This window comes from Paramisgurnus dabryanus, chromosome 21, assembly GCF_030506205.2.
Source record: "Paramisgurnus dabryanus chromosome 21, PD_genome_1.1, whole genome shotgun sequence".
NCBI classification, from domain to species: Eukaryota; Metazoa; Chordata; class Actinopteri; order Cypriniformes; family Cobitidae; genus Paramisgurnus; species Paramisgurnus dabryanus.
This window is the reverse complement of record NC_133357.1, coordinates 28595150-28619558: the sequence shown is the minus strand read 5'-3', so window position 1 is coordinate 28619558 and position 24409 is coordinate 28595150. Positions and strand designations below refer to the sequence as shown.

General features: G+C 35.3%; 2 protein-coding genes and 1 long non-coding RNA gene across 6 annotated transcripts in view; all 3 read left to right on the top strand.

Annotated features, from left to right (window-relative positions):
* LOC135775928 (alpha-2,8-sialyltransferase 8F-like) overlaps nt 1-24409 on the top strand; it is a 1056838-nt gene that overhangs the window by 593807 nt on the left and 438622 nt on the right. The window contains exon 16 of one of the 2 annotated variants that reach the window (XM_073813069.1): nt 676-1555. The exons of the other annotated variant lie outside the window; for it this stretch is intronic. Coding sequence (XP_073669170.1) covers nt 676-679 — 4 coding nt within the window. The 3' untranslated portion in view covers nt 680-1555. Of the gene's footprint in view, nt 1-675; nt 1556-24409 lie in introns of those variants that run through there. 2 annotated transcript variants of the gene reach the window in all.
* On the top strand, nt 7012-24179 carry LOC135775925 (G2/M phase-specific E3 ubiquitin-protein ligase-like). The gene is made up of 12 exons (XM_073812999.1): nt 7012-10282; nt 10398-10713; nt 10809-10894; nt 12506-12558; nt 13282-13321; nt 13397-13464; nt 13578-13667; nt 13758-14071; nt 14246-14424; nt 14665-14837; nt 22881-23095; nt 23863-24179. The coding sequence occupies exons 1-12, from the start codon at nt 10190-10192 to the stop codon at nt 24096-24098; spliced, it is 1863 nt and encodes a 620-aa protein (XP_073669100.1). The 5' UTR covers nt 7012-10189; the 3' UTR covers nt 24099-24179.
* On the top strand, nt 16020-20928 carry LOC135775921 (uncharacterized). Of its 3 annotated transcripts, none has more exons than XR_012335606.1 (3): nt 16020-17131; nt 17704-20012; nt 20673-20928. It is a non-coding gene; the product is annotated as an uncharacterized lncRNA (long non-coding RNA). The 3 variants fall into 3 exon arrangements; XR_012335607.1 differs by lacking the exon at nt 16020-17131 and adding an exon at nt 17250-17501; XR_012335605.1 differs by lacking the exon at nt 16020-17131 and having other exon boundaries at nt 17138-20012.

Sequence of the window (24409 nt, the reverse complement as noted above, 5' to 3'; positions counted from 1 at the left end):
ATGAATCAAAACAATATATATATATATATATATATATATATATATATATATATATATATATATATATATATATATATATATATATATATATATACTATACTATATACAATAACTTATTTATAATTATATACTATAACTACTAATATAATCTACTACTAACAATAAACTCTCCTACACTCTGCTTCTACCGCTGCTTCTATCACTCCGTACACCAATCCAACACTAAACTCCAAAACTCCCACAAGGAGGCGCGAGTTTCGAAGCTTCTTTATCCGGAACCGATACTCAGACCGAACCAATGACGTGGCCGCACAAACCGAGGCCTCGTTTGTCACTGGTCACGTGATTTCTACGTTAACAACACAAGCCTCGAATCAAGGCTTCATCTGGCACGCCCATTTTTTCTCGACACGCGCTCCGAAGCCTCGCTTCAAATAACCCATCACTAGTTGCGAGTACACCACAGTTCTGTAAGTGAAAAATTAATTCATTTTTGTGTGTTTCTCTCTCAGTAAGGACTAACGTTAAGTGACTGTCTGTTTGTTTTCAACCAAACAATCATTCAAGACCTTTTAAAGATAACGTTACCACGTTTATTCATTCATTTATTTTGTTGTGATTACACCACAGTTATGTAAGTGAAAAATATATTCATATTTGTGTGTTTTCTCACAGGTAAGTACAAACGCGTCTTTACCATTGAGGAGGCTGACTGACTTTTCACTAAAGAAATGTTACTACAAGTGGACCTATTTATTTACTCATCATGCTGTAAGTACACCACAGTTTTGTCAGTGAAAATATAATATTTGAGTTTTCTCACTGCTTGGCGTAGACAAATGTGACCATGTGTAATTTGGAAAATACATGGAAAAAGTGTATGTCATAATGTTTAAATGTTGTTTGAATTAAGGGACAGTACACTGATTTTGTTTTAAAATATTCCTGTTTGGACAGTCTATTAAAGTCATAAAAGAATACTTGATTTATTTCATAAGGACTGTGTAAATCTAATATTAGTTTTAATGTGAATTTGGACTGAACAGCTCACTTTTGTTTTATGTCTAAAACAATGTTTGTAAAATAAATGATTGTTCACTAAACTGTAATAATTTCACCCTTTTCTGTCATTATTTTTGATACTAATGTTGTCTGATCTTATGTAACTTAATTCATTTGAGTTAAATCAACTCAAACCATTTAAGGCAATCGGTTTCCTCAAACCATTTGAGTAGCTATATAGTTGTATGAACTAAATAAAATGTATTAAGTGAACTAAAACCATTTGAGTGCAAGCTTAATACCTTTTGAGTAAAGGTAACTCAAACATTTTTTGTCATATGCACTTATAATTTACTGTTTACAGTACTTATCATGTATGACTGAGTCTTAAAACTTAAATGGTTTAAGGCAATCGGTTTCCTCAAACGGTTTAAGTTGAGTTAACTTATTGGGTTTTACATTGTATGGGGCAAGTAGACATTGTAATGTTAATATTAATATTGTCTATATCTCTTTTTCTTTTAAAAATGTATCTTATGTGTTACACATACATACATACATACATACATACATATATGTGTAACACATAAGATTCATTTTTAAAAGAAAAAAGATATAGACAATATTAATACTAACATAAAAATTTTAGTTGTGTATAAATATATAATTTAGCAATATATATATTTCATTACCTTATACATTAAATAATTAATACATGTTAATTTATAAATAAATAAATTTCTCTTGAATGCATGTGCATGCTTCATTGTTTTATCATATGGTTTACTACTGAAAATAACCAGCTTGCTACACCAGCTAAAGCCAGGCTGGGAGACCAGCTGAAACCAGCTCACCAGCTTAAGCTGGTTTTAGTTGGTCTCCCAGTGATTTGCGCACAATGAGGGAATCGCTGCCAATTACGAGTACCGAAGAAGAAATCAGCCAATCGCAAAGAGGCTTGGACTCCATAGCAATGGAGGCGGAGGATTCTGGGCAATGCAGACGTCCGAAACTGATTTTAGAAAAAATCATAATTGATGGCCATAACACCGTATTGTTGAATTATCAAGCACACGTTAGATGTGTTGAGAAAAGATGTAGTTTTAGCTGGTGCCATCACCATAGTAGCGGCCGAAAAGGCTCATGGGTAGGCTACTGTAGTATTTACTCATGTATTTGACACACCAAAACGATGAAAAATCTGTATTGCTCAGAAAAAGTGATTACCGTAGCACAACTCTGCAGTCTCGTTAAATAATAAGGATTGTCCACTGACAATGGTTTATAATGGCGATCATCCTGCAGAATATTAAGAAAATAAAAAAGGATAAGCATCTCCTGATTAAATGTTGAGTAAAGTCGCGCGCTTAAGTGTAATAAATGAATGACAAATAAAGTAAAACAATACAGCTCCCGGGTGCCAGAAAACAAACCGCAATGTAAGCAATATACTATAGCAATACGTCATGATCTATGCGAAAGAAAATAACGTTAGGACAAAAAACGTAGTGTAGGTGTTGTGCCGAAAACGGACCCCCTGCCATCTGACTCCCCCTCGCGAGCGTGCGCTTGACGCCGCTCGATGATTCTGGTGCGATTGGTTTAGTTTACGTCTGTCTAGTAAAAAGATATTTAAAATAATTGTTTTCCTTTAATCGTTGCAAAAATTTATCGAAGGATTAGACAGAGTGTAAAATACTATCTGTTTTAATGACGACTAAACTCAGTTATATTTCACATATGAACTGTCGCTCTGCTTACTAGCGTTGATTGCAGACTGCTGTGCATTGTTGTATGTACGGTGTGTTTTGTACTGTCATTTAAGTGGGCTGCGTGTTGACAGAATTCAGGGGGTAAATTATAAATAAAGTCTCATTAAACTTATTTGACGTTCGCTATTAATTATTAACATTGCGATGTTGTTGTATTATATCAACACGTCATTACACCTTAAATGTGAATACCACTAATAAAATGTCTGTTATTGACCTGTGTTATTTTACACCTGAAATTTGTGTACACGCAACAAGTTACCTTCGTAAATTATACATTAGACAGAAAGTTACACATTCTTAAAGATAATAAGGATGCAGATAACTCTGACAATGGAAAAGAATTAAATAAAATTCTAAATGAGTGCTATGTCTGTAAATAGCATACTTGCAGATTTTCTAAATGGTTAAAGATAATCCTGTTCCATGCAGAAAGATTTAATTTAACCACTTACCTGTCACTCCACCCTTTTGAGTGGGGGGGGGGGGGTGAAAAGTTGATGTGCAGCTTTAAATTAATATAACTCTGGCATTTTTTGGTCTAAAAGCCTAATCTTGGTCTTGTTTTAAAGAAGACAATGTAAGGTTTTTCACTGATGTTTCTGGAGGTGAAAATATTTAACAGAAAAATTGTTATAGCAGTTTAAATTTATTTTAATAATTAAAAATAATGCAATAACATATTAATTTGATAAATAAAATTATAAAAATGAAAATGTTTCACAAAAGTAATAATGTAAACATGATGCCATATGTCTCAAACAGTTGTGATCCAAATTTTAAGTTAAAATCACAAAAAATGAGGTTTGTGTCACAGTTTTAGTGGTTTTACCAACAACGGCCACTAGGTGTCAACGGTTTGCTGAATTCTCTTGTCACAAATTCATAAAATACTGTCACTGCATTATTATAACTGCTAAAACGTTTTGAAAAGTGAAAACTACATTCTTAGAGCTTTCCAATGATATATAATTTGTCAATATTTCTGTAGATTTATACCAGGATATAGTGTTATGAATATATAAAATGAATATGCATTCCTATGGGGGGTGGGGTCATGTAACTAAAAACTGTCACTACCTTATTTCTATCATCAGATGACCTTGAAATATGAAAACCACTTTCTGAGAGCTTTCCAGTGATATATAGTTTATCAAGATTTTTTGGGTTTAGAGTAGGGGTTTAGTGTTAGAAATATGTAAAAAACAAATTGGGCCTACATGTTGGCCTGTGGCCTTTTAGAAATTGACTCTCACTACGTCATTTCTTTCCCAAAATGTTGATGAAATATGAAAACTACACTCTAAGAGCTTTCCAAAGATATATAGTTTGTCAAGATTTGTAGGTGTAGGATAGGGTATTAGTGTTATAAATTTGTAAAAACAATGTGGGCCCGCTTGAGGGCCCGTGACCTTTTAGAAAATGACTCCCACTATTTCAATCTTTTCCCAAAATGATGATGACAGATGTAAACTACACTCTAAGAGCTTTCCATTGATATACAGTTTGTCATGATTGGATAAGAATATATATGCAAAACACTGAAGTAATTGTAGGCATCCCACCGGTGGGACAGTGATTTAGCAGGACATAAATGTTTTGAAGCACACTCTCTTCATAAATTAATCAATTACTCTCCCTACATAATTTATTTTATAAAACACTGCTGAAATATGTATTCTATTTCTTAGAGGCTTAGACCTTTCCAAAAATATATAGTTTCTCATGATTCAATAAACATTTACATCCAAAATATTGAAGTAAACCTAGGTGTTCCTCTACAGGAACAGTGACAGTTATTTCTATTGTACTATATTTATTATTTACTCTGATAGAATAGGTGCAATATAAACCAGTTGTTTCAATTGAACATTTCCAATGGTTAAACTGTGTGTAACAATGTTTAATGAATATTGGTTTTGTAAGTCACTGGAGGAAGTCCCTACCAAATGAGTAAATGTCAATGCTTATATTGCTTTTCTTGCCAGTGCATTTACCCCTGCCATAGCTAACACACTGTAATATCCCTTATGATGAACTATAACAGGATGTTTTTAAGGGGGGGACTATACTGTAGTTTCAGCAGTGTTAACAGGACATCTGCAGACTTTATACTGCCCTCAGCTTAACAAACAACACTTTGCTGTTGACAGTTTGGGGTGTGGAGTCTGAGCCTCTGGTTCCATAAAGAACACATGTAATGCCAAAATCATACTTACCTACATTAAAGGCTTATTGTTATGAGTTGTATGGGTCTCTGATGTTGCAAACCTCAGAAACGACCAAGGCAACTTCTGTTCAATAACGTACTCCCCTGCATTAAATGCTTCCTATTGAATCTAAACACTTGTGGTTTTTTGCAGGTGTTCTACAATATGAGATGTGTCACCAGAATGAGTTTTTTCCTTTTCCCCCACTTACCACACAGATAAATTCAATACTAAAGTGGATTTATTTAGATTTTATCGCAGTCTCCATCTTAAAGCTTGGTACCATCATTATAGCCAAAGAAGTGTTTCCACTGTCCAAAGCTCCCCTTTCAGACCAAAATCCCATTTTATGCCCCCAGTTTCTAATCCCACTCTGAAGGCCTTTACAAAAAAGGTGGATTATGAAATTGAAGAATTGTTTTAGATATCTGTTCAAAAAACTAGGGAGAATTTGACTAAATCTGAAAAGTTGACTATTGACTATTTAGAAAAAATGTGTCTATAATTATTAAACCAGCTGATAAAGGAGGAGCAGTTGTGGTTCTGGATAAAGAGCAATATATTGAAGAAGCTTTACGACAGTTGAACAACTCGCAGTTCTATGAAAAATTGTCTTCCAATCCAATTGACAGCACTAAAGAGAGATTGAAGGAATTGTTGTCCACAGCTAAGGAGGCCGGACGGATTTCAAAACAAGAACATGATTTCCTATTGGTTGCCCATCCTCGAATACCTACATTCTATATGCTTCCAAAAGTCTCTTGATTCAAGATTCAAGTCTCTTAAAGAGCCACCAAAATGACCACAAAAAAGTGTATATATTTATTGTTGTGGTCTACCACAATACTGTTGTTTGAATTAAAGTAAAAAAACGCATTATTTTTCTCATAATATAGATATTTGCAACATCTCTCTCTAAAACGCTTGATTGCAGGGCGTCTCTTCAAAGCCCCACCCCCACAAACTCCAAGTATACCCTGATTGGTCAGGGATTCTAAACGATTGTGATTGGTCAAACCTTGTAGCGTTCGAAATGGCCATTACCATAATCGGGTTTCGGTTTCTCATGCGTGTACAGATAATCAAACACAATGATCTCTGTAAACTGCCTCTAGTAGGCTATTGCATCGGTATTGCCTTGCAGTTTGAGCCTGAATCAGATTCAGAGAGTTTGCAGAAATAAACAAATCTAACAGATACTCCTTCCCAAGGACGAATTGAGCAGGATGCTTCACAATGCTAAATTTGTAACAACCTTACACTTCGGATCAGTGGTGTAGTCTAGATTTTTGTAGTGAGTATACTGTGATTTTTCCCTCTCACCCTTATGCTCACTCGTCCTAGCGCAACACCTCATAAGCACCACAACACTCACAGATGCATACAGTATAGATATTCATGTAATTAAAAGCATTCTGAAAGTGTACTCATAAACACATCAACTGAACGTGTTATCAACATGTCAGTTTATTATAAGAAAAAAAGACTTTAACAGCCAATGGGTTTACAGCTGGGGAAACTGGACTGATTTTTAGACTGGTTTAGTGTTAATCAACATCTAACTCAGGGACAAAAGTTATTTAACTGTTAATTAAAATTAAATAAATCTTCAATCTGTGGCTAACACATGCATTAAAGGAGAAAAAATATTCAATTCTTTCAATAGCTATTATCTGACAACTATTGATAACATTACCATGTGTAATTTAATGGTGTAAATGTTTTTAATTAATACACATTTAAGATGACCATGAATTAACTCTAATTTGCATAGTCATTGATATAAAAGCTTATTTTTGCATACAATATAAGCATTGTCTAAAAATGAAAATAGGCTTATACATAATTATTATTACAAGACCATCATGTAGCCAAATATTAGACACCCAAACCAAACAGAAGTTTAAGATCATATACATCTTGAACGTAAATGAACACAGAGAAGGGAAGTTTAACACTGTGAAGCACAAGCAAACATGCAGAGGAACTGAAGGCAGCTAAAAACCATCAGGGTATAATCACGGGCTTATTTTATTGCATTTGGAGCCTTACCTCCAGATAAAGTAATAAATTGGACTGATGATTTAAATGTTGTTTACTCACATGTGCGTTGTAAACTCTATGGATTTTATGTTGCAGCACTCGTTCACTTCTCTGGACTGTTTGTTTACAGTGTCGCGTGAGCAGCTACACTGTAGGTTCGACTTCATTTGGCGCTAAGCAGACCTTTTGGTGATGTCAAAGTACCGCGAGAGCGATTCAAAGCAGATTTCTCCATGTGATAACTGGAGTCTCTCTCGCGGTACTTTGCTGTCACTCGCCAGTCTGCTCCCCAGTTACTTTCGCGTCACTATAGTAATCTGATTTCATAGAAATTCATACGCCGATCGGATCGCGCAGTTTGGCATGAAGTATATAGCCTAATATGTATTTCAACCCGCTAAAGTAGCAAGTGTAGCATGCTAATGGTCAATGCTTCACATTATGACTAAACTTTAAAAATGTCACAAAACCATGCTGTTACGCATCCTCGCGCTATTTTTAGTGGGTATACGGAAATCCTTGACAATTTCTAGTGGGTATACGGCGTATACCTGCGTATCACGTAGACTACACCACTGCTTCGGATGTATTGTGGCTGCAACAACAGGATCACGAAAATTCAGACCTCTGTAATTTTTCCATATTTAGAAATAAAGGTAAACCCCCTGAATAAATAATCAGTGTATTACAATTCTTCATTTAAGTGTCTGCATAGATATTTAGTGTCTGTAATGTAAAACCGCTTTATGTCACAGCGGGGCTTTTTAGACAGAGTGAGAGCACAGGTGCAGCAGTCTGATTGTGGCCACTTGTTGTAATTTTCGGTGAAGCTCTGTTGTGTAGCCTACTGAAGAGAACTGGACTAGTTGTCTGTCACATAATAACCTGTTACTTTCGTTCAATGTGTAAAAGCATGAAGGCAACCCTTGCCGCAGAATTGCTTTAAAATAATAATCACAGTCGATGTCCAGACACCAAACATCTGCGCTAAAATAAAATACCATACACGCGTTCTCCGCAGCGCAGACCAAACTCTCTCGTGTAAACACACTACATTTATCTGAGTGTTGCGCATGGGATTTAACACAACGTGCAGATAGTTTCGCGCCTACTTCTGTTGTGCAACGTCAAGTTTATTATGAAAGTAGCCAAATACTTTCTTGCAAAACGCGCAGTGAATACAAAATATTTTTTACTCTCTTTGAATAGACAATCTATCTATAAATAAGTATGAATATATGTATAAACATGCCTGTTTGAAATATGGATCCAGAAAGATCGCTGTCTACCAATTCAGCACCATTCCCATGGACAGCAGCCGCTAACATCGTAAGTAATAAAGGTTTTAAAGTCTTCATAGCACGCTATGTTTAATTAAAACAACGTTATTGAGAAACACAGCACTGTGTATAAATGTAAGAGGTGTTATGAGGTTTATAGAAGCTCCGTCTCTCTCCACTTACTACTCACACTTTTACCGCGGCACGGCTCTTGTCAAATGAGCTTGTATAAGCGAGAACTGCTTTATTCGTTTTATACACTGAATAAAATGAATTGTTTATGCATTTGCTTGTCGATTTAGAGCTATACAGGTTTAAACAGCGGTTGAGTTTAGAGACATACAGTAGGCTACAGTACGTTAACAGGCTTCATTTAACGTGCACGCACAAGAGACGATCTGTCCTCTGAAGTTTACAAGTTTACAATGTAACACTACACTGCATGATTTGAAACAATTACATTGTAACATTGTATAGTTTTGTATGATTTACTGAATTATCCACACAACATGGCGCAAATACGCTGAAAAATTCACATATACTTGTATGATGTCAGTTTATTTAATTATTTTTAACTATTTGTTATGTTTTCCACAGCACTGCGATCGTACACAACTAATAAATATACACATAATAATGTACACTGGTTGTGATCCTAAAGCACGAGGTAACAAATTAGGAACAGATTAATCCTTTAGGTGCAAACGTTGCACAAATCCAGCCTTGACCTCTACATGTTTAAGGAAGCAGTGATCACAAAAATAACGAGAGTAGAAATATAGTTTCTTGTTACAGTGCGAATGAGTGCATTGCAACTGTTTATTGCATAAACTGTAACCACTAGTTCACTTACTCTTCATACTGTACAATTTTATTTTATCCTCACATAAAAAACAGCTTCTTCTAGACATACTGAAATCAATAACTCCGCAATACCGTTAGCAAACAGACTTGGGCTATTTAACAAATCAGGTCTCTTTGACAACAGCAAGTGGGCGGCTATAAGCAGCTAGTGGGCGGGCATTATTCAAATGCACACGTCCACGTCATCAGGTCACGGAAATAACTGTAGAACTACATCTCAAGCGTTTACTGTAGTACATTAAAAATACCTTCGGTTAAAGGGAATATCTTCCTTTAAATTGGACTGTGAGCTTTGTAACTCTGCACATCCCTTTTATACGGTGGCCGAGAAGTGCGAAACAACATTACAATGTGTGAAACACTTTTACGAACCTCGAGACAAATTTACATTTTGGAAAACATTTTTACGTATCATAAAACACATTTACATTGGGGAAAACACTATTACCAAGGACGAAACAAATTTACATTTTAGAAAACAAATTAACAAGACGCAAAACAGTTTTACCAGTCCCGAAACAAATTTACAATGACAGATTCTAGCGGAAAGGGAATGTACCACTCACCGGAACTGACGCTATACCCACACACCGGAAGTGACGCGGTGAGGTTGTGTTGTTGGTGGTAAGCGGCAAATTCGGTTTGTGGTGGAGTAAATAGCGAAAACAATTTAGTTGGCGTACAGGTAGGACTGCGGCCGAGGTATGTTTTGTCCGTTTTGTGGCAAACACATGAGCACCGTAACGCGGTTTTGCTTCAAGTGTGGTCGGTCTTTAGAGTTTATGAACGACATGGACCAGACGGAAACACCGGGGACATCTCGACAGACGGACAGTGCTAAGCAAAGTAAGTTAAGTTTTCATTTTTTAGTGTAGCAACACGCTAGATATCTGAGGCCATTTGAATAAAAATATGTAATGCTAATACTTATTTTTTTGAGTGGCTAATAACTTTGTTTTGAAACGGAACTCTGTCCATTTAAGCAGAACAACAACCATGCCCATCATACAAACAGTTCATGAAGTACAGAAGCTCAAAGTCAAAAGAACGGCAGTCTTTTAACTATGGGCCAAAAGGAAGGTTTAAGCCTAAAGAAAGAAAACACGTCCAGGTAAGTTGTACTGACCGTCCTATACATTTTGGAATGCTCTATATGTTTTTTTGTGTATGTGTATATTTATTTTACCTATGTATACATTAATTATATATCTTTGTTATTTTACTAGATAAATGTAGGACTGATGGTGCCACATGAAACTGATGGAACCGATTTAAAACCTCTAAGAGGGAAAACACTCCCGTTATTTACAGACCCGGAGGTAGCAGCACCTGATCTACTGAAACAAGCTGTAACGAAAATGAGAACATTTAACAAGGACATGCACGAAGGACCATACGTCCTTTTGTATCCAGATTGCTCAGAGGTGGTCCATGTGCCTGGGTCAGAAAGGCCATTCAAATTGGCAGAATATAAAAAGGAAATAGGAAAGGCATATTCCAGGAGCACTTTTTTCATTTGCCTGGAAAAACAATATAAAAGAGGTTAGTGGATCTCGTGATTCAATATTTGTACATATTTTGATACTCTGCTGGTAGATAGATAATGTTTGTTTTTTTGTTTGATTTATTTTTTTCAGTGGATGATACTACAGACTCTGATTCTGATTCTGAAATTGTCATCACAACAAGGAGCACAGCTGAATTCAATCGAGCTGACACTTTGGTACATTAGTATTAGTTATTTATAGAGATATCTGTTTTCCGATATTTTCCCCGATATTTGAGCATTTTCCGATGATCGGATATCTGTTTTGTAATATCGGATTGACCGATAAACAAGAAAATTGCGCGCTGGACGCATCTGAGGAGAGGAGCTCACAGCAGCAGCAGCAGCCTGCACAGCAAATATGACGGCGGAGTGACGCGACTTTATTAAAAGGACTTTGAGTATACTTACTTTGCATATGAGGCATTTATAGCACAGCTTATTTGTGCATTAATGTATGTTATGTTAAATAAGTTGATATATTAAAAGCAATGTATGCAGCTTGTCCAAGAATAGAGACGAACTCACAGAGTCACGCTGGCTGATCCATAAAATCCGGTCCCAATAACGACGTAGCTTTGCATGAATAAAACAGCCATGAATTAATGCTTTGTGGAATTAAAAACGCTAAATTAAATTCGTTTTTCTGTTATTTATGCTTATAATTAGCATCGTAAAATCACGTTCATATTGCTGATCACTTACCGGAGGCTAAAGCACATCTACCACTTTTAACAAGAGTTACCCTATTAACATTTACCAGATAAACATTATTTTGCTAAAATATCTAAATAAATGTCTGTGGATATTAATTAATTATTTATTACCTCCGCAAGCGGTCACAGTTTAATACAGTTAATGCGCGAGTAAATGCATAGATAAACAGCGCTGTCTACAGCCCTTTCATAAGCTAAAACAACTAAATATTAATTATTCTGAAATCAAATAATGTTACCAGTTAAGAAATTTGATGATATATAAGCCGTTTTGAGTGTTACTTTCCTGAATGTAGTATTCCAGTCAGTGATATTATTTGTAAAATCTCTTTGCTAACTACTGGTTGGATTGCTGAAGGCTCAGGTTGCTGGTCAAAACAACGATATTATATCCCAAAAAAGGCACTTGATCCACCTGTTTTACTCTATAAACTATGTATAACAAGCAGCCAACTCCGCTATACTTTTCTCTCTCTCCCGCTCTGTTACCTGAAAACCGCAGCGCGAACTTTGGATCAGTCCATTTCTGACGAAATGATAGGGGTGTTTGGAATAGTCCATGTATTGGGAATATAGTTTCTACATTATTCATTAAATTAATATTATTCTTTACTCTTTCAGACCCCTCTATTTATGACTTTGTATGCAAAGAGGGAGTGATTGTGATGATGATTATTATTATAAGGGTTTGTTTAGTTCAGTAGTGTAGTAATTATTATGTCAAAAACAGAAGTATAACAGTAAATAAAAATCGGTTCAGCATATCGGTTATCGGGCACATAAGCCTCCAAATATTTGTTATCGGCATCGGTTTGAAAAAATGAGTATCGGTCGATCTCTAGTTATTTATGTAGGCCTATGTATGTTTGCATTTATTTATTAGATGTGCATTGGATTGCATAACATTTTTGTCCTGGTCAATAATTTAGTGAAAAAAAGGTTTGTTTTGATTATTTCGCAGTAACTATTATACAGTAACACAGGAAACCATTCAGCATATATGCTGTATGTGGTAATGGAACAATAATGGAAGCTGCTGAAAATTGTTGATCATTTTATCCTTTCCTTTCAGGTTTTTGAACCACAAAATCGAAGTACTCCCAAACTCAAACTGGAAGATGAAAGGTAGGTGTTGCACACTTGTACACAAAGGAACTTTCAGGCATGCATGAGTTGAAATTATTTATTTACTTCTTGACTGGAAATAATAACTATTATCTTATTAGGCTACAGTGCTTTGCTAAAGGGCAATTATTTTTTTCATTTAACTCACAAAATTGTGATAAAACTACTAGCAGATAATGTCACTACCGGTACTTATTCACATACACATTATACATTTATATTGCGTTTTTTGAGCTGTTTTACCACTTTTGTTCACCTGGAAATACAGCAAGACCATACATAATTTTAACGTTGCTGCATGCTTTTCTAGTAGTAATCAACCAATAGGAATCTTGGCTGTATCTTGGTGTATGCATAACGTTTACATGATTTGACTGTAGGCCTGAAGGACACCTGCTGGTTTTAAGATGTCTAAAACTTCTATTGTAGCCCAGAACACCTTGGACACTAGAAAAGTGTGTATCTCATTTAATCAGTTTTACTCGCTGACAAGGCTAGATGCCAAATTGCATGAGAGTACTTTTAAATAATCAATTTTTTAAGTTGTTGATGTGATCAGAGAACTCGGTCTGATGAACTTGAAACAGAAAAAAACATATGTGTAATGGGATTTATAACAAAATAATCTTTCATTTATAAATTCTTGGGTTGCCTCTTTTACTAAAAACTAGATTATAGACTTTATCATAAAGCTAATAATTTTTATGTTTTATCATGTTTCAGAGATGCACCAGGACATTCATCAACAGTTCAGTCAGGACAGGTAATAAGGCAGACTGATACCATGACATTTTTTGCTTTCATTGTTGTTGTTTCAAACATTTTTATCTTTTTCAAGATAGTAATATCTGATGCTGAGGATCTGGATCCACCTGAAGAAAATCCAGAAAAAACTTCTTGCTACAGGTAAAAAAAATAATTATCATAATGACTGACTTTAAATTTATTTAACTGATAACACGGGGAGGACATTTTGGTTTGTAAGATGTTTTAACATGAAAATGATAATTTCCCAACAGTAAATACACAGACCTGTATTCACCAAATGTTGAGCAAGAGGACGAAGAGCTGGTTGCTGTCAGTGTGAAGAATTCTCAACACACAGTAATGTAATATGACAGCTTTTGAATACAGCCCTCCTGTTTTTCACTGTACAGTAGTTCTGGTATATCTGGATTATACATTTTTTGTCATTACAGGGATGAGACAGGTATTACATTACCTGACATTGTAGCAAACCTGGCACTTCCTATTGATCACAAAAAAGTCAGTCTGTTCAACATCTCAAGGGCTAATGTATGGGATGGGGCAGTCAGAGGTTTCAAGCGTACAACATATTCTGAAACCTGTGACATTCTTGTCAAATTTACTGATGATATTGGTGCTTTGGAAGAGGCAATTGACATTGGTGGTCCAAGAAGAGAGTTTTTAACTCTACTAATGAAACATCTAAAAGACCGGCCCATTTTTGATGGACCAGAAGGACATCGATTCTTGGTCTACAATGCAAATGGTATGCATATGGATTAGATGTTAACTATAGGCTACTAATGGTTGTTTAATGATCATTGACCATATATTTATGTCATATGTCATATATATGACAAACATAACATGACAAATGCGTGTATATTACAGTATATAATGCATTGTTTGTTTTAATTTTGCAATATGAATTCATTTACAGCTGTTAGGGAGGATGAATACTACCTGGCAGGAAAGATGATTGCTGTGTCAGTTGTGCATGGAGGTCCAGGACCCCATTTCCTGTTGAAAGATCTTGTACATTATCTTGCAGGCCAGCCTTCATTCAAAGCACCAATTAATTTAATTACTGATGAAGAAATAAGGAAAGCTTTGCAAGAGGTAAGAATAGCATAAGGTTACGATATGGTAGGGCAGAGTTTTACATAGAGTACTTCAGTGTTTTGAGACCTTGTTTACTTCCTATATGAAGTACAGAATTTGTTTCATTAATTTGTAAGTTTTTGATGGTGTAAAATAGATTACACAATGTTGTGTATGTATCTCATAAAAAATAGGCAAAGAGATACAGTGCTTACAGTTATTTTCTGGGGTGTTTATGTCCCTTTTTGTGTGTTTCAGATTGAGAATGCTGCTTCATTGAATGCTCTGCGCGAATGTATGATGACACACAGCACAATGTTACAGACAGCAGGTTGTCTGAGACATGTGGCTACTGTGGAAGAAAAGAGAGAAATTGTTTCTGACTACCTCCAGTGGTATATTATTGACCGTAACTCATCTGTAATTGACAGGTAAGATGATAGTTGTAGAAATGAGACTTTCTATTTTTATGCATTTATAGAAGAATTTTTAGTTTGAAATACATTGAGCTCACTTGATCCATCAAACCCTTGATGACTTGCTGCTGTTTATCCAACCACATGCTCCATACTCTGCCAGTGTCATTTACATCTGAATCTATTCCTGCCCTTATTGGTGTGGTGGAAATTACTAGAATGGTTGAGTCTTTGTATATTATTGAGTGTGGTCTAGACCTACTCTATCTGTAATGTGTCTTAAAGGTGCCCTTCCTCTGGCGTTTTTATTGTTTTATACTGTTGTCTGAGGTCTACTCATGACGTTTGCATGGTTTTTACATCCAAAAACATCAAAAGCAATAAGTAATAGGCTATTTTGTACCCTGATTTTGAGGCTGGTTAGAGAAGTGATCCGTTTTAATGGGCGGGCTGCATTGACGACTTGGAAGTAAACGCCCACTGCTATGATTGGATACCAGTTTTTCGTTCAAACTAACTTTCAATTTAATCTCATGTGTAATCAGTTTAATGTTAAGTGAGTGTCTTAAGACACAGTGTCTTTCTTACACACGCATATTTTATCATAAACCCTTTTGACACACACACACGCCTGTCTTTTATCGTAAACCCACGCACAAAAACACACACACAAACACAAACGTACACGTGTCTTTTATCGTAAACCCTTTCGTTGTGCGTGTAGCAGCACCCAGGTAAAAAAGTAGTATACTTTAGTGTATTAGAAATATGATTGAAGTACATGAAGTATAAAACAAGTATGCTTCTACTTGTTGTACATAATTTAAAGAGTATTTAATATGTACTTTTTAAAAGTATACTTCCAAAAAGATATAATTAAGTTCAACTTAACAGTCCAAAAAATAAGTATACTAATTTACCAGTAATTCAATTATCTTTTAAATGTACTTTTTGAAAGTATACTTCAAAAAATATGTAATTAAGTTCAACTTAAGAGTCCAAAAAATAAGTATACTAATTTACCAGTAATTCAATTATCTTTTAAATGTACTTTTTGAAAGTATACTTCAAAAAATATGTAATTAAGTTCAACTTAAGAGTCCAAAAAATAAGTATAATGAATTTACCAGTAATTCAATTATCTTTTAAATGTACTTTTTGAAAGTATACTTAAAAAAAGATGTAATTAAGTTCAACTTAAGAGTCCAAAAAATAAGTATACTAATTTACCAGTAATTAAAATATTTTTTAAATGTACTTTTTGAAAGTGTACTTTGTTGTCAATGTATTTTAAATTGTATAGAAGTTTATTTTTTTTAAGTGTATTAAATTTGACATACTTAGAGTGACAATTCAATATACTTATGGGAAGTATATTTTTTGGAAATTAATTGTTAATTTACTTTTTTAGCATACTAGGATCTCACTTCATTAGAAGTGTGACTTCTGTACACTTTATACAGTACACTATAAAATAAGTGTATTTTTAGTTGCATATCAGAGTACTTTCATAAAATACGTTAGAATAATAAAATGTAGGCTATACACTGCATGAAAAGAGCTGTATCCAGACAAATACGGATGGGAAATCCCTGCTAAACTTTAGGTTTGCCAGATAAATGAGGCAGAGTGCTTGGAAACGTAATACTCAGAAGTAAACTCGTGAAACATCCAGAAACCTTGTGTATATGGATGTATACTGGTGGAAGTTTCTAGGAATCCTCACAGCTGGTTGTAAGGAGTGCTGGTTGTGAGGTGTGAAGGGTTAATGACAGAGTTGCTGTCTCTGTTTTCAAAGCTGGGTGGGGGGTTCAAGGCAGCACATAACATAAAAACATTATATATCTACAAGTGTGTTTACTAAATACATGTATTATTATGCTAATGTAATTTAATTGATAAAGGTTTTTTTTATTTAAGAAAATCTGAGCATCACTCAAAATAACTGTCAACATGTTTGTCAACTAAACATGTTTTGTAAACGTTATACATTTTATAAAAATATTTAATATTTTTATTATTGATAAAGTATAAAGAACAAATCAGTGTGAAAACGCAGATTATAAAAAGTACATAAAGTGCCAGCAGAGGATCCAAAATAATGAAAAAAAAAAAAAACATCCAATGCAACTTGGAAATTGTAGTCAAAATACATCTACAGCAGCATGCTAAAGCAGTACCAACGCCAGGGCAAAAGACTCAAATTCCCAGAATGCACCTGCACCCACCCATTCATTCCCACCAATCAGGATCAACGGCATTTTTCAAACCGCTACTGACTCGTTTTCATGCTAAACAGTACGGCTGAGGTAAGTTTGACTTTCATTCCTTTACATCGCGCAGATCTGTTCCATATTTGTTCCTATTTTGTTCTTCACTGTGATTATTTTTGTCTTTATGCGAGAAGTGTTTTAATTTAAAGCACACACAGGAAATATTAAGAGTAAGTTATACACTGTACACAGTAACGTTAGGAACTTGAACATGCGGTTTTTCAGTGAGCAAAGTAACATGCAAAATGCCTGATAAACGAATCAATTCGATGTTTAAAACTTTAAAAATAAAACGGCAAGATTACTTGTGTTGGAGATGTTCAGCTAACTGTAGCAAATGGCTCTTTCTGCTATTTTAAACGATAACCTTAGACGATTTCTGTTGTTTAAAAGCTCATTGCTGTAGGTAAGTTCTGATAGATGCTGCTTATTTTGCAAGCCTGTTTTAATAGCTTTATTCTGTTTAGTAACCAAGCCAGCTTCACTTTAAGTTTAAGATAAACTAACGTTAGATGTTGTTGTAAAGAAGCTTGGAGTCAAAATATATTTTAAAGTTGTATGATTGTCTTCTTTTTTAATATGATGTCTATCCATGTTTGTGTTTACAGAGGTCATGTACCATGTGGTCGACCTTGCTGACGCTGAAGAGGTTTCTGTGTAAAAATGATGTAAGTTAAGTTTAATCTTTTAATTTAATATTGTTTTAATTCATGCCCATGTCATGCTGGCTACCAGTCAAATATCGCATACAATTAAAAATACTATTAATCACCAATAAAACCTTAAAAGGCCCAGCACCTTCGTATCTTAGAGAATTAATATCAGAATACAATCCAACACGTACACTGCGGTCGCAAAATTCTGGTCTCTTAATTTTCCCTAGAATATCAAAAGTGTCTAAGCTCTGAAATGATTTGCCAACTGGTATCTGTGAATCAGACACAGTCAATCACTTTAAATCTAAAGGGACACTTCACCCATTTGTATTAAGCTTTGTATCTTTAGAACCCCAGTCATGTTTTTGAATGGTCATGCATCATTTCCTGAGACAGGAGAAATACAGATTTCAGTGTTGCACTTCCTTCTTTCAATGATGTAAAAAATTATAATTTTGCATCATTGAAAGAAGGAAGTCCAATATCTTTGTTGAGGTGGTGAGACTACAAACACCCCTTTTTTAGTCAAATAGGCACCAAATTCGAAATGTATGTTACATTTCCACTACAAATATGAGACACTTTCAATAAAGATTAATGTTTCTACAGGTGAAATGCTCCATTAAAGGATAATTCTGGTATTTAACACTTTGAGTCTTATTTCTGGTTTGTTTTGGATGAATTACAGTGATGGACACTGTAATTTTGACAATGGGTCGTGTCTTTTTTTGACTCGTTTAGAAGCGTCTCTTCACTGCTTCAGAGTGGAAGTCAAGGGTCATGCACAAACATGTCATTAAAACAACACTTAACCTTCATTTTCAAAACTGTCCCTTACGAATATTAACCATGGTTTTATTGTGGTAAAAGTGTAGTAACCATGTTTTTTTGGGTCAATTGATTACTATGAGCAAAACCATGGTTTTACTACACTAACCATGGTTTAACTATGGTTTTTGAAAACCATGGTTGTCAAAACCATTGTTATTTTGTGGTAGCTATGGTTTTACTACAGTAACCATGGTTTTTTTTGGTCTTAACTGTAGTAAAACCATGGTTAATTTTCGTAAGGGGTGCTACTCACCGAGTGGTTCTTGGTGTTCGTTGATGATTAAAAACAAGTAGTGTAGCGAAATACAGTTTCTGTGGTGTTTTATTTGGCATTTTGTAAAATTCCATTGACTTCTCTTGGAAGACTCATTGCTCGCTGATATATCACTCTGCCGCCGGAAATGGAAAAGGGTCTGTTTACATCTGGTTGTAGTTTTTTCGCTCGGTTTCTCTCAAAAGGCTAGCATGAGCAGAGCAACTGTGCCCTCGGAGTAGGGCACAAATTTTTCCCATATTTGATGGCTCAGTGACCAGCCTTAGGTTTGAATTTGAGCTCGATTGTGACTGTCTATACGCTAGACACCAAGTTCCATTCAGCATCCTTGTTAGGCAAAGTGGTTGTCGCCATCAAGTGGTCAAGAGTGTGCTAACGCTTCAGACTCAAATATAGAGCGGAAGTATATACGTGGTTGTGAGGTGTCTGAAAAAATAGATCCACTATAGCAAATAACACGGATTGAAATCATACATTGCTCTGATATATTTGTTTTTAATCATCAACGAACACCACAAACCACTCTGTGAGTAGCACAGTTTTGAAAATGAACGTTAAGTGTTGTTTTAATGACATGTTTGTGCATGGCCCTTGACTTCCATTCTGAAGCAGTCAAGAGACGCTTCTAAACAAGTTAAAAAGTCAAGACACGACCCATTGTCAAAATTTCAGTGACCATCACTGTAGTTCATCCAAAACAAACCAGAAATGAGACTCAAAGTGTTTAATACCGGAATTATTCTTTAAGACTTTTTTTTCTTTAACAAAGCATTCACATAATTTGTCTAGTAAATTATACTTATCTCGCAAAAGTTAGCTTGTACGGAACAAAGCATTCACATAACTCGTCTGGGTAATTTACTAATGCCGCAATAGCTAGCCTGTCTGGAACCGAGCAGATATTAAAACACAACACTGTGTGACACTGCATTACATGTGAATGGCCCCTACGCTAATAGGATTTTGTTTCTCTCTCCCTGTCTCGTCCTCAAACCCGAGGACATTGAGACAAACAGACCAGTTCTGGCTGCCGTGGAGGTCAACACACCACTGATCTACTGGCTGCCCTTCAACGTGATGCCCAGCCGATGCCTGACCACCGACGGAACTAGGGCTGCACGATAAGTCGCATGTGTTTGTCAGGCGCATCTCCTCAGTAATGCCGGTTCCTTGATTAGTATTAAATCGCCATCAGCTGTTTTCAGATGTAGCAGCTTTAACTACACAGAGCCGTAGTTCACTGACAATCGGGGCAATTTCGCATTAATTATCGCGGACGTATCGGCTGCGATATGTATGCGATATGGCCCAGCTTGTCAGGGAACTACGGCTCTGTAGTTAAAGCTGCTCCATCTGAAAACAGCTGATGGCGATTTAATACTAATCAAGGAACCGGCATTACTGAGGAGATGCGCCTGACAAACACATGCGATTTATCGTGCAGCCCTAGACGGAACCCGTTAAATCTCCTTATCCGTTTACATCCCATATATATATATATATATATATATATGTGTATATCTTTTCCTCCTAGGACTTTTTGTTCCTCCCTGAGGTTTTTCTCCTAGGGTTTTTTTAACCCCGGGGAGTCAAGCAACATTGGCTTAACTTAGCACCCTCTTGTATACGAGACATTATTAATTTGCTCACTTGTAAAGTTTATTCATAGCCGCTGTATTTTGCTACTTATATTGTCTGTCGATTTTTCTGTTTCCCCTGCTTCTTTTAATGTAAAGCTGCTTTGAAACAACTACAAATTGTGAAAAGCGCTATATAAATAAAATTGAAATTGAAATGTCTCTTTCCTGTTTTACAGATGCAGTGAGGGAGTGATTCCCCAACATCGAGGTGGCAGAGATCCGGGACCTTCTACGGAGGAAGTGCAACAATGCCAGTTACAAGGCCTCCAGTAGTTCAAATCAGAGCTAGATGTCCATATAGTACAAGTTGTTCGCAATTGTTCTCTTCCCGGCATTTCAAAGAAAGTCGACTGTTTAAGGTTCCCCATTTTGCCAATATCTGTTTTGTGTGTTACTTTTGTGTCATTAATAAAGATCCTTTTTTGAAATGCAGTTTGTAATCTGTTTGTGTGCATTTGAACTGAATTGTTATATTATACACTTGTAGTGTAACAGCAATATTCATGCTTAAGTATAACAAAATGGGGATAAAAGTACAAATTAAATATACTTAAAATATAAAAAATACACTATAATAATATTGCACTGAAAGTACGTGTCTATGATGTTTAGGTTATAATTGAAATTCACTTTAAAAACATTATTATTGTCATAGTGGGACACTTTAAAAGCACTAAAAATAGTTAGGAAGTGCATTTGTAGAGCACTTGAAATATTACAGAGGCATACTAAATTAACATAGTTTATACTAATTATAAGTATGATGGCAGTATGCACAAAATGTACTTAAACACAACTATAATTTGTGCTGCAATGGCTTTTTAAGTGTATTTCCATTAAAATTGCAATACAATGCAATTGTACTGTAAGTGTGCTTAATTACTCATAAATCTTGATTTTCAGGAGTGTATTTTAGTGCACTTGAAGTTTAAAAAAAGTTGTTCCATTTTAGCATACTATTTACACTTAAAGTGTAATCAAATAGGTGTTAAGTTGAAGTTAATACATAATTGAGTACACTTAACTATACTTGGATTTGACGAAAATAGTACAAAATCTAGAAAATATACTTAGTACACTTTTTTAAAGTATATTTTTAATAGAATTTTTTTTCACCTGGGCACACACGCACACGCGCACGCGCACACACAAACCCTTTTACATAAACCCTTCGACGCGTGTGTAACGAATGCACAAACACACACATGTGTTTTTTTATCACATTTAATAACTCACACAAACACGAGTGTCTTTTATCATAAACCCTTTCAAAGAGTGTGCAGCATGAATTCGCGTCCCTCGGAAGAGAAAACACCGGCCACCACAGTGACACATAGTACTAAAGCGTTTTACTCACATAAGCTGCGCCACCATTACGTCCGGATCCAATATTGATAGAGGAGCATTGCTTTTTAATCGCAGTCTCTCTTCAAATCCAGCGTTCTTCTGAACATCCAAACATGTAGCAACTGGTATGATTACCTCGTTTAATAGGAATGATGTCTCTTGACGAAAAACAATGGCCCGAATATGGTACGGTTAACGTTTAGCCATCCTTTCAGTAACTTGTTATGAAAACTAACTCAACTACACGTAATATGTGGGCGCGGTCTCAAGTTGAAGAGCTCATGAATATTAATGACCTCGATCAGTTCCACGTCACACTGATAAGCTTTTTAAACTGACCTGATTTCTACACTTATTTCTTTTCAGTGGCTAGAGCTGACAGAGGAGGTGGAAGTTAATTTTCACATTCACGACACAACACAAACACATATGAACCTAACACATATCAAAAAATACAAGTAAAAACGGTTTTATGTGGAAGGGCCTCTTTAAGATGACTCTTGTTATGATTTGATACTATAAATAAAATTGAATTGAATTAAAGGGTTATATAGGTTATTATATAATATAAAAGCAGATAAAATATATAATATAAAATCAGATATAAGAGTGTGCTGATGTTAATGGGTGTGTAAAGCCAGACTGGAATTATTCCAAAGGTGGTTCAACAGCATATGGAGAAAAGGGTTTATTAACTTAAGTGAATGTGATATTTAATTTTTATAATTAGATTGGCTACAGTTTCTAAAAAAACTATTTTTGCCTTGTCATTTATGTATTGTGTGTGTATACTGCTGAGTAAAAAGATTAGTATGACCATTTTAAATTAAATCTGTAACACAAAGTTTTGAAAAAGTGCATGGGGTGTGTTCAAGCTACTCAGCCGTGAAAATAGGGTTCTTTAAAATCAATTTTCAATACGACTAATTTCCCCCCAAATGTACGTTTGTTAAGGTGGATGGTAATTGTAGAGAAAAGAATATTCAATAGTTTTCTTTAATTTAAAGTCAACAACAATGTTTGTGTTCACCCTGTAGATTCAGGGAGGGTCTTTCAACCCTGAAGTTTTTGAATGCACTACAGCAATACCCTACTTTGCTGGCCCCTGTCCTGTGCCACTCTGAAAAGCAACTCACTGCTTCTGATCTGGAGATGCTCTTTAAACCTGACCTCAGTCCTTCTGGAAGCAGTCGAAGACTTAAAGAAAATAAAACCATGGGCTACTGGGCAGACTATCTCCTTGATTGTGAAGGTTTGTTGGTTTATTTGTTTTTTATAACTAGTTAAGAAAACACATGGCAATTAAAGCTACAAGCAGCATTTATCGTGGTTCAGGCATTTCCAGCCTTTAAGCACATAAGCATCAATAGACATTACGTTTTATTTAGCAATAATGTAACCACCTAAATCACAGAAGGCAAAGAATATTACAGGCAACATTGTAGTTATAATAAGAACTATTATCGTTTTCAAAGCTTTTTGAAAGTTATATTGCCAGCTATGGTACGATCTCCATGAAATTTTGCTGCTTCTTTCGAATGTTATGTGTCATATGCTCACAAATTTGTAAAGTTTTGAGTTTTTGTTTAGGATTTATAGGCGTTGGGTGTTTTGACACACCCATTTTCTAAATGATCCTGTTATGGCCAAATGGTAAAGTTCAACTTTTTTTAGATAATTATCCTAGAGAGTATAGAGAATTGTACTGCACTGGTTTGGTTGCGATTTGGTGAAAAATTGAGGACTAGTTTGCGCTAGTACATTTTTAAGATGATAGGGATTTTTTGAGGAACAATTTGAAAAACAGTGAATTTTTGAGGAACAATTTGAATAACAGTAGTAGTTCTTGAGGCAAAGTCATTCAGTATGATACGCACAACGTGATTACAGGGCTGTAAACTCTGTAAAAAAACTAAAAAAAAAACCCTAATAATAAAAATCTGTACAATTACAATAGGGTTTGAGCTCTTTAAGCCACTATATAACTAAATAATGTATCTGAATTGTTTTTCTTTGCAGAAGGCCAGGCTGCTGTGTCGGTGGAAGATGTTTTGATGTTTGCTACTGGGCTGTCTTCGCTTCCCCCATCTGGCTTGGAACCACTGCCACAAATAGAGTTCCTCGATCACTCTGTGTTCCCTATGGCAAATACATGCGCAAACTCCTTGAAATTACCACTCCTGGACTCATACACTTTGTTTAAGTCACAAATGGACTTTGGAATTCAAAATAGTCCAGGATTTGGCTGTTTTTAAGCTAAATTATGGATAAACCTTAAGACTCTCAAAAGGTTGTTGTTAAAGGGACAGTTCACCGAAAAATGAAAGTTCTGTCATTTACTCACTCTCATGCTGTTACAAATCTGTATACTGTACATTTCTTGGTTACACATAGGAAGATATTTTGAGAGATGTTTGTAACCAAACTGTTCGTAGACCCCATTTACTTCCATAGTAGTCTTGTTGTTTTTGCTACTATGGAAGTAAATGGGGTCCACAGACGGTTTGGTTACAAACATTTCTCAAAATATCTTCCTTTGTGTTCATCATAACAGACATTTATGCAA

Bases quoted from the DNA above. Each gene is read 5' to 3' on its own strand.
- LOC135775925 (XM_073812999.1), top strand. From the start codon at position 10,190: ATGAAGTACAGAAGCTCAAAGTCAAAAGAACGGCAGTCTTTTAACTAT. The intron at 13,668-13,757 runs GTAATATGACAG...TTGTCATTACAG, and splicing joins AATTCTCAACACACAGTAAT to GGATGAGACAGGTATTACAT. The intron at 14,838-22,880 runs GTAAGATGATAG...TTCACCCTGTAG, and splicing joins AACTCATCTGTAATTGACAG to ATTCAGGGAGGGTCTTTCAA.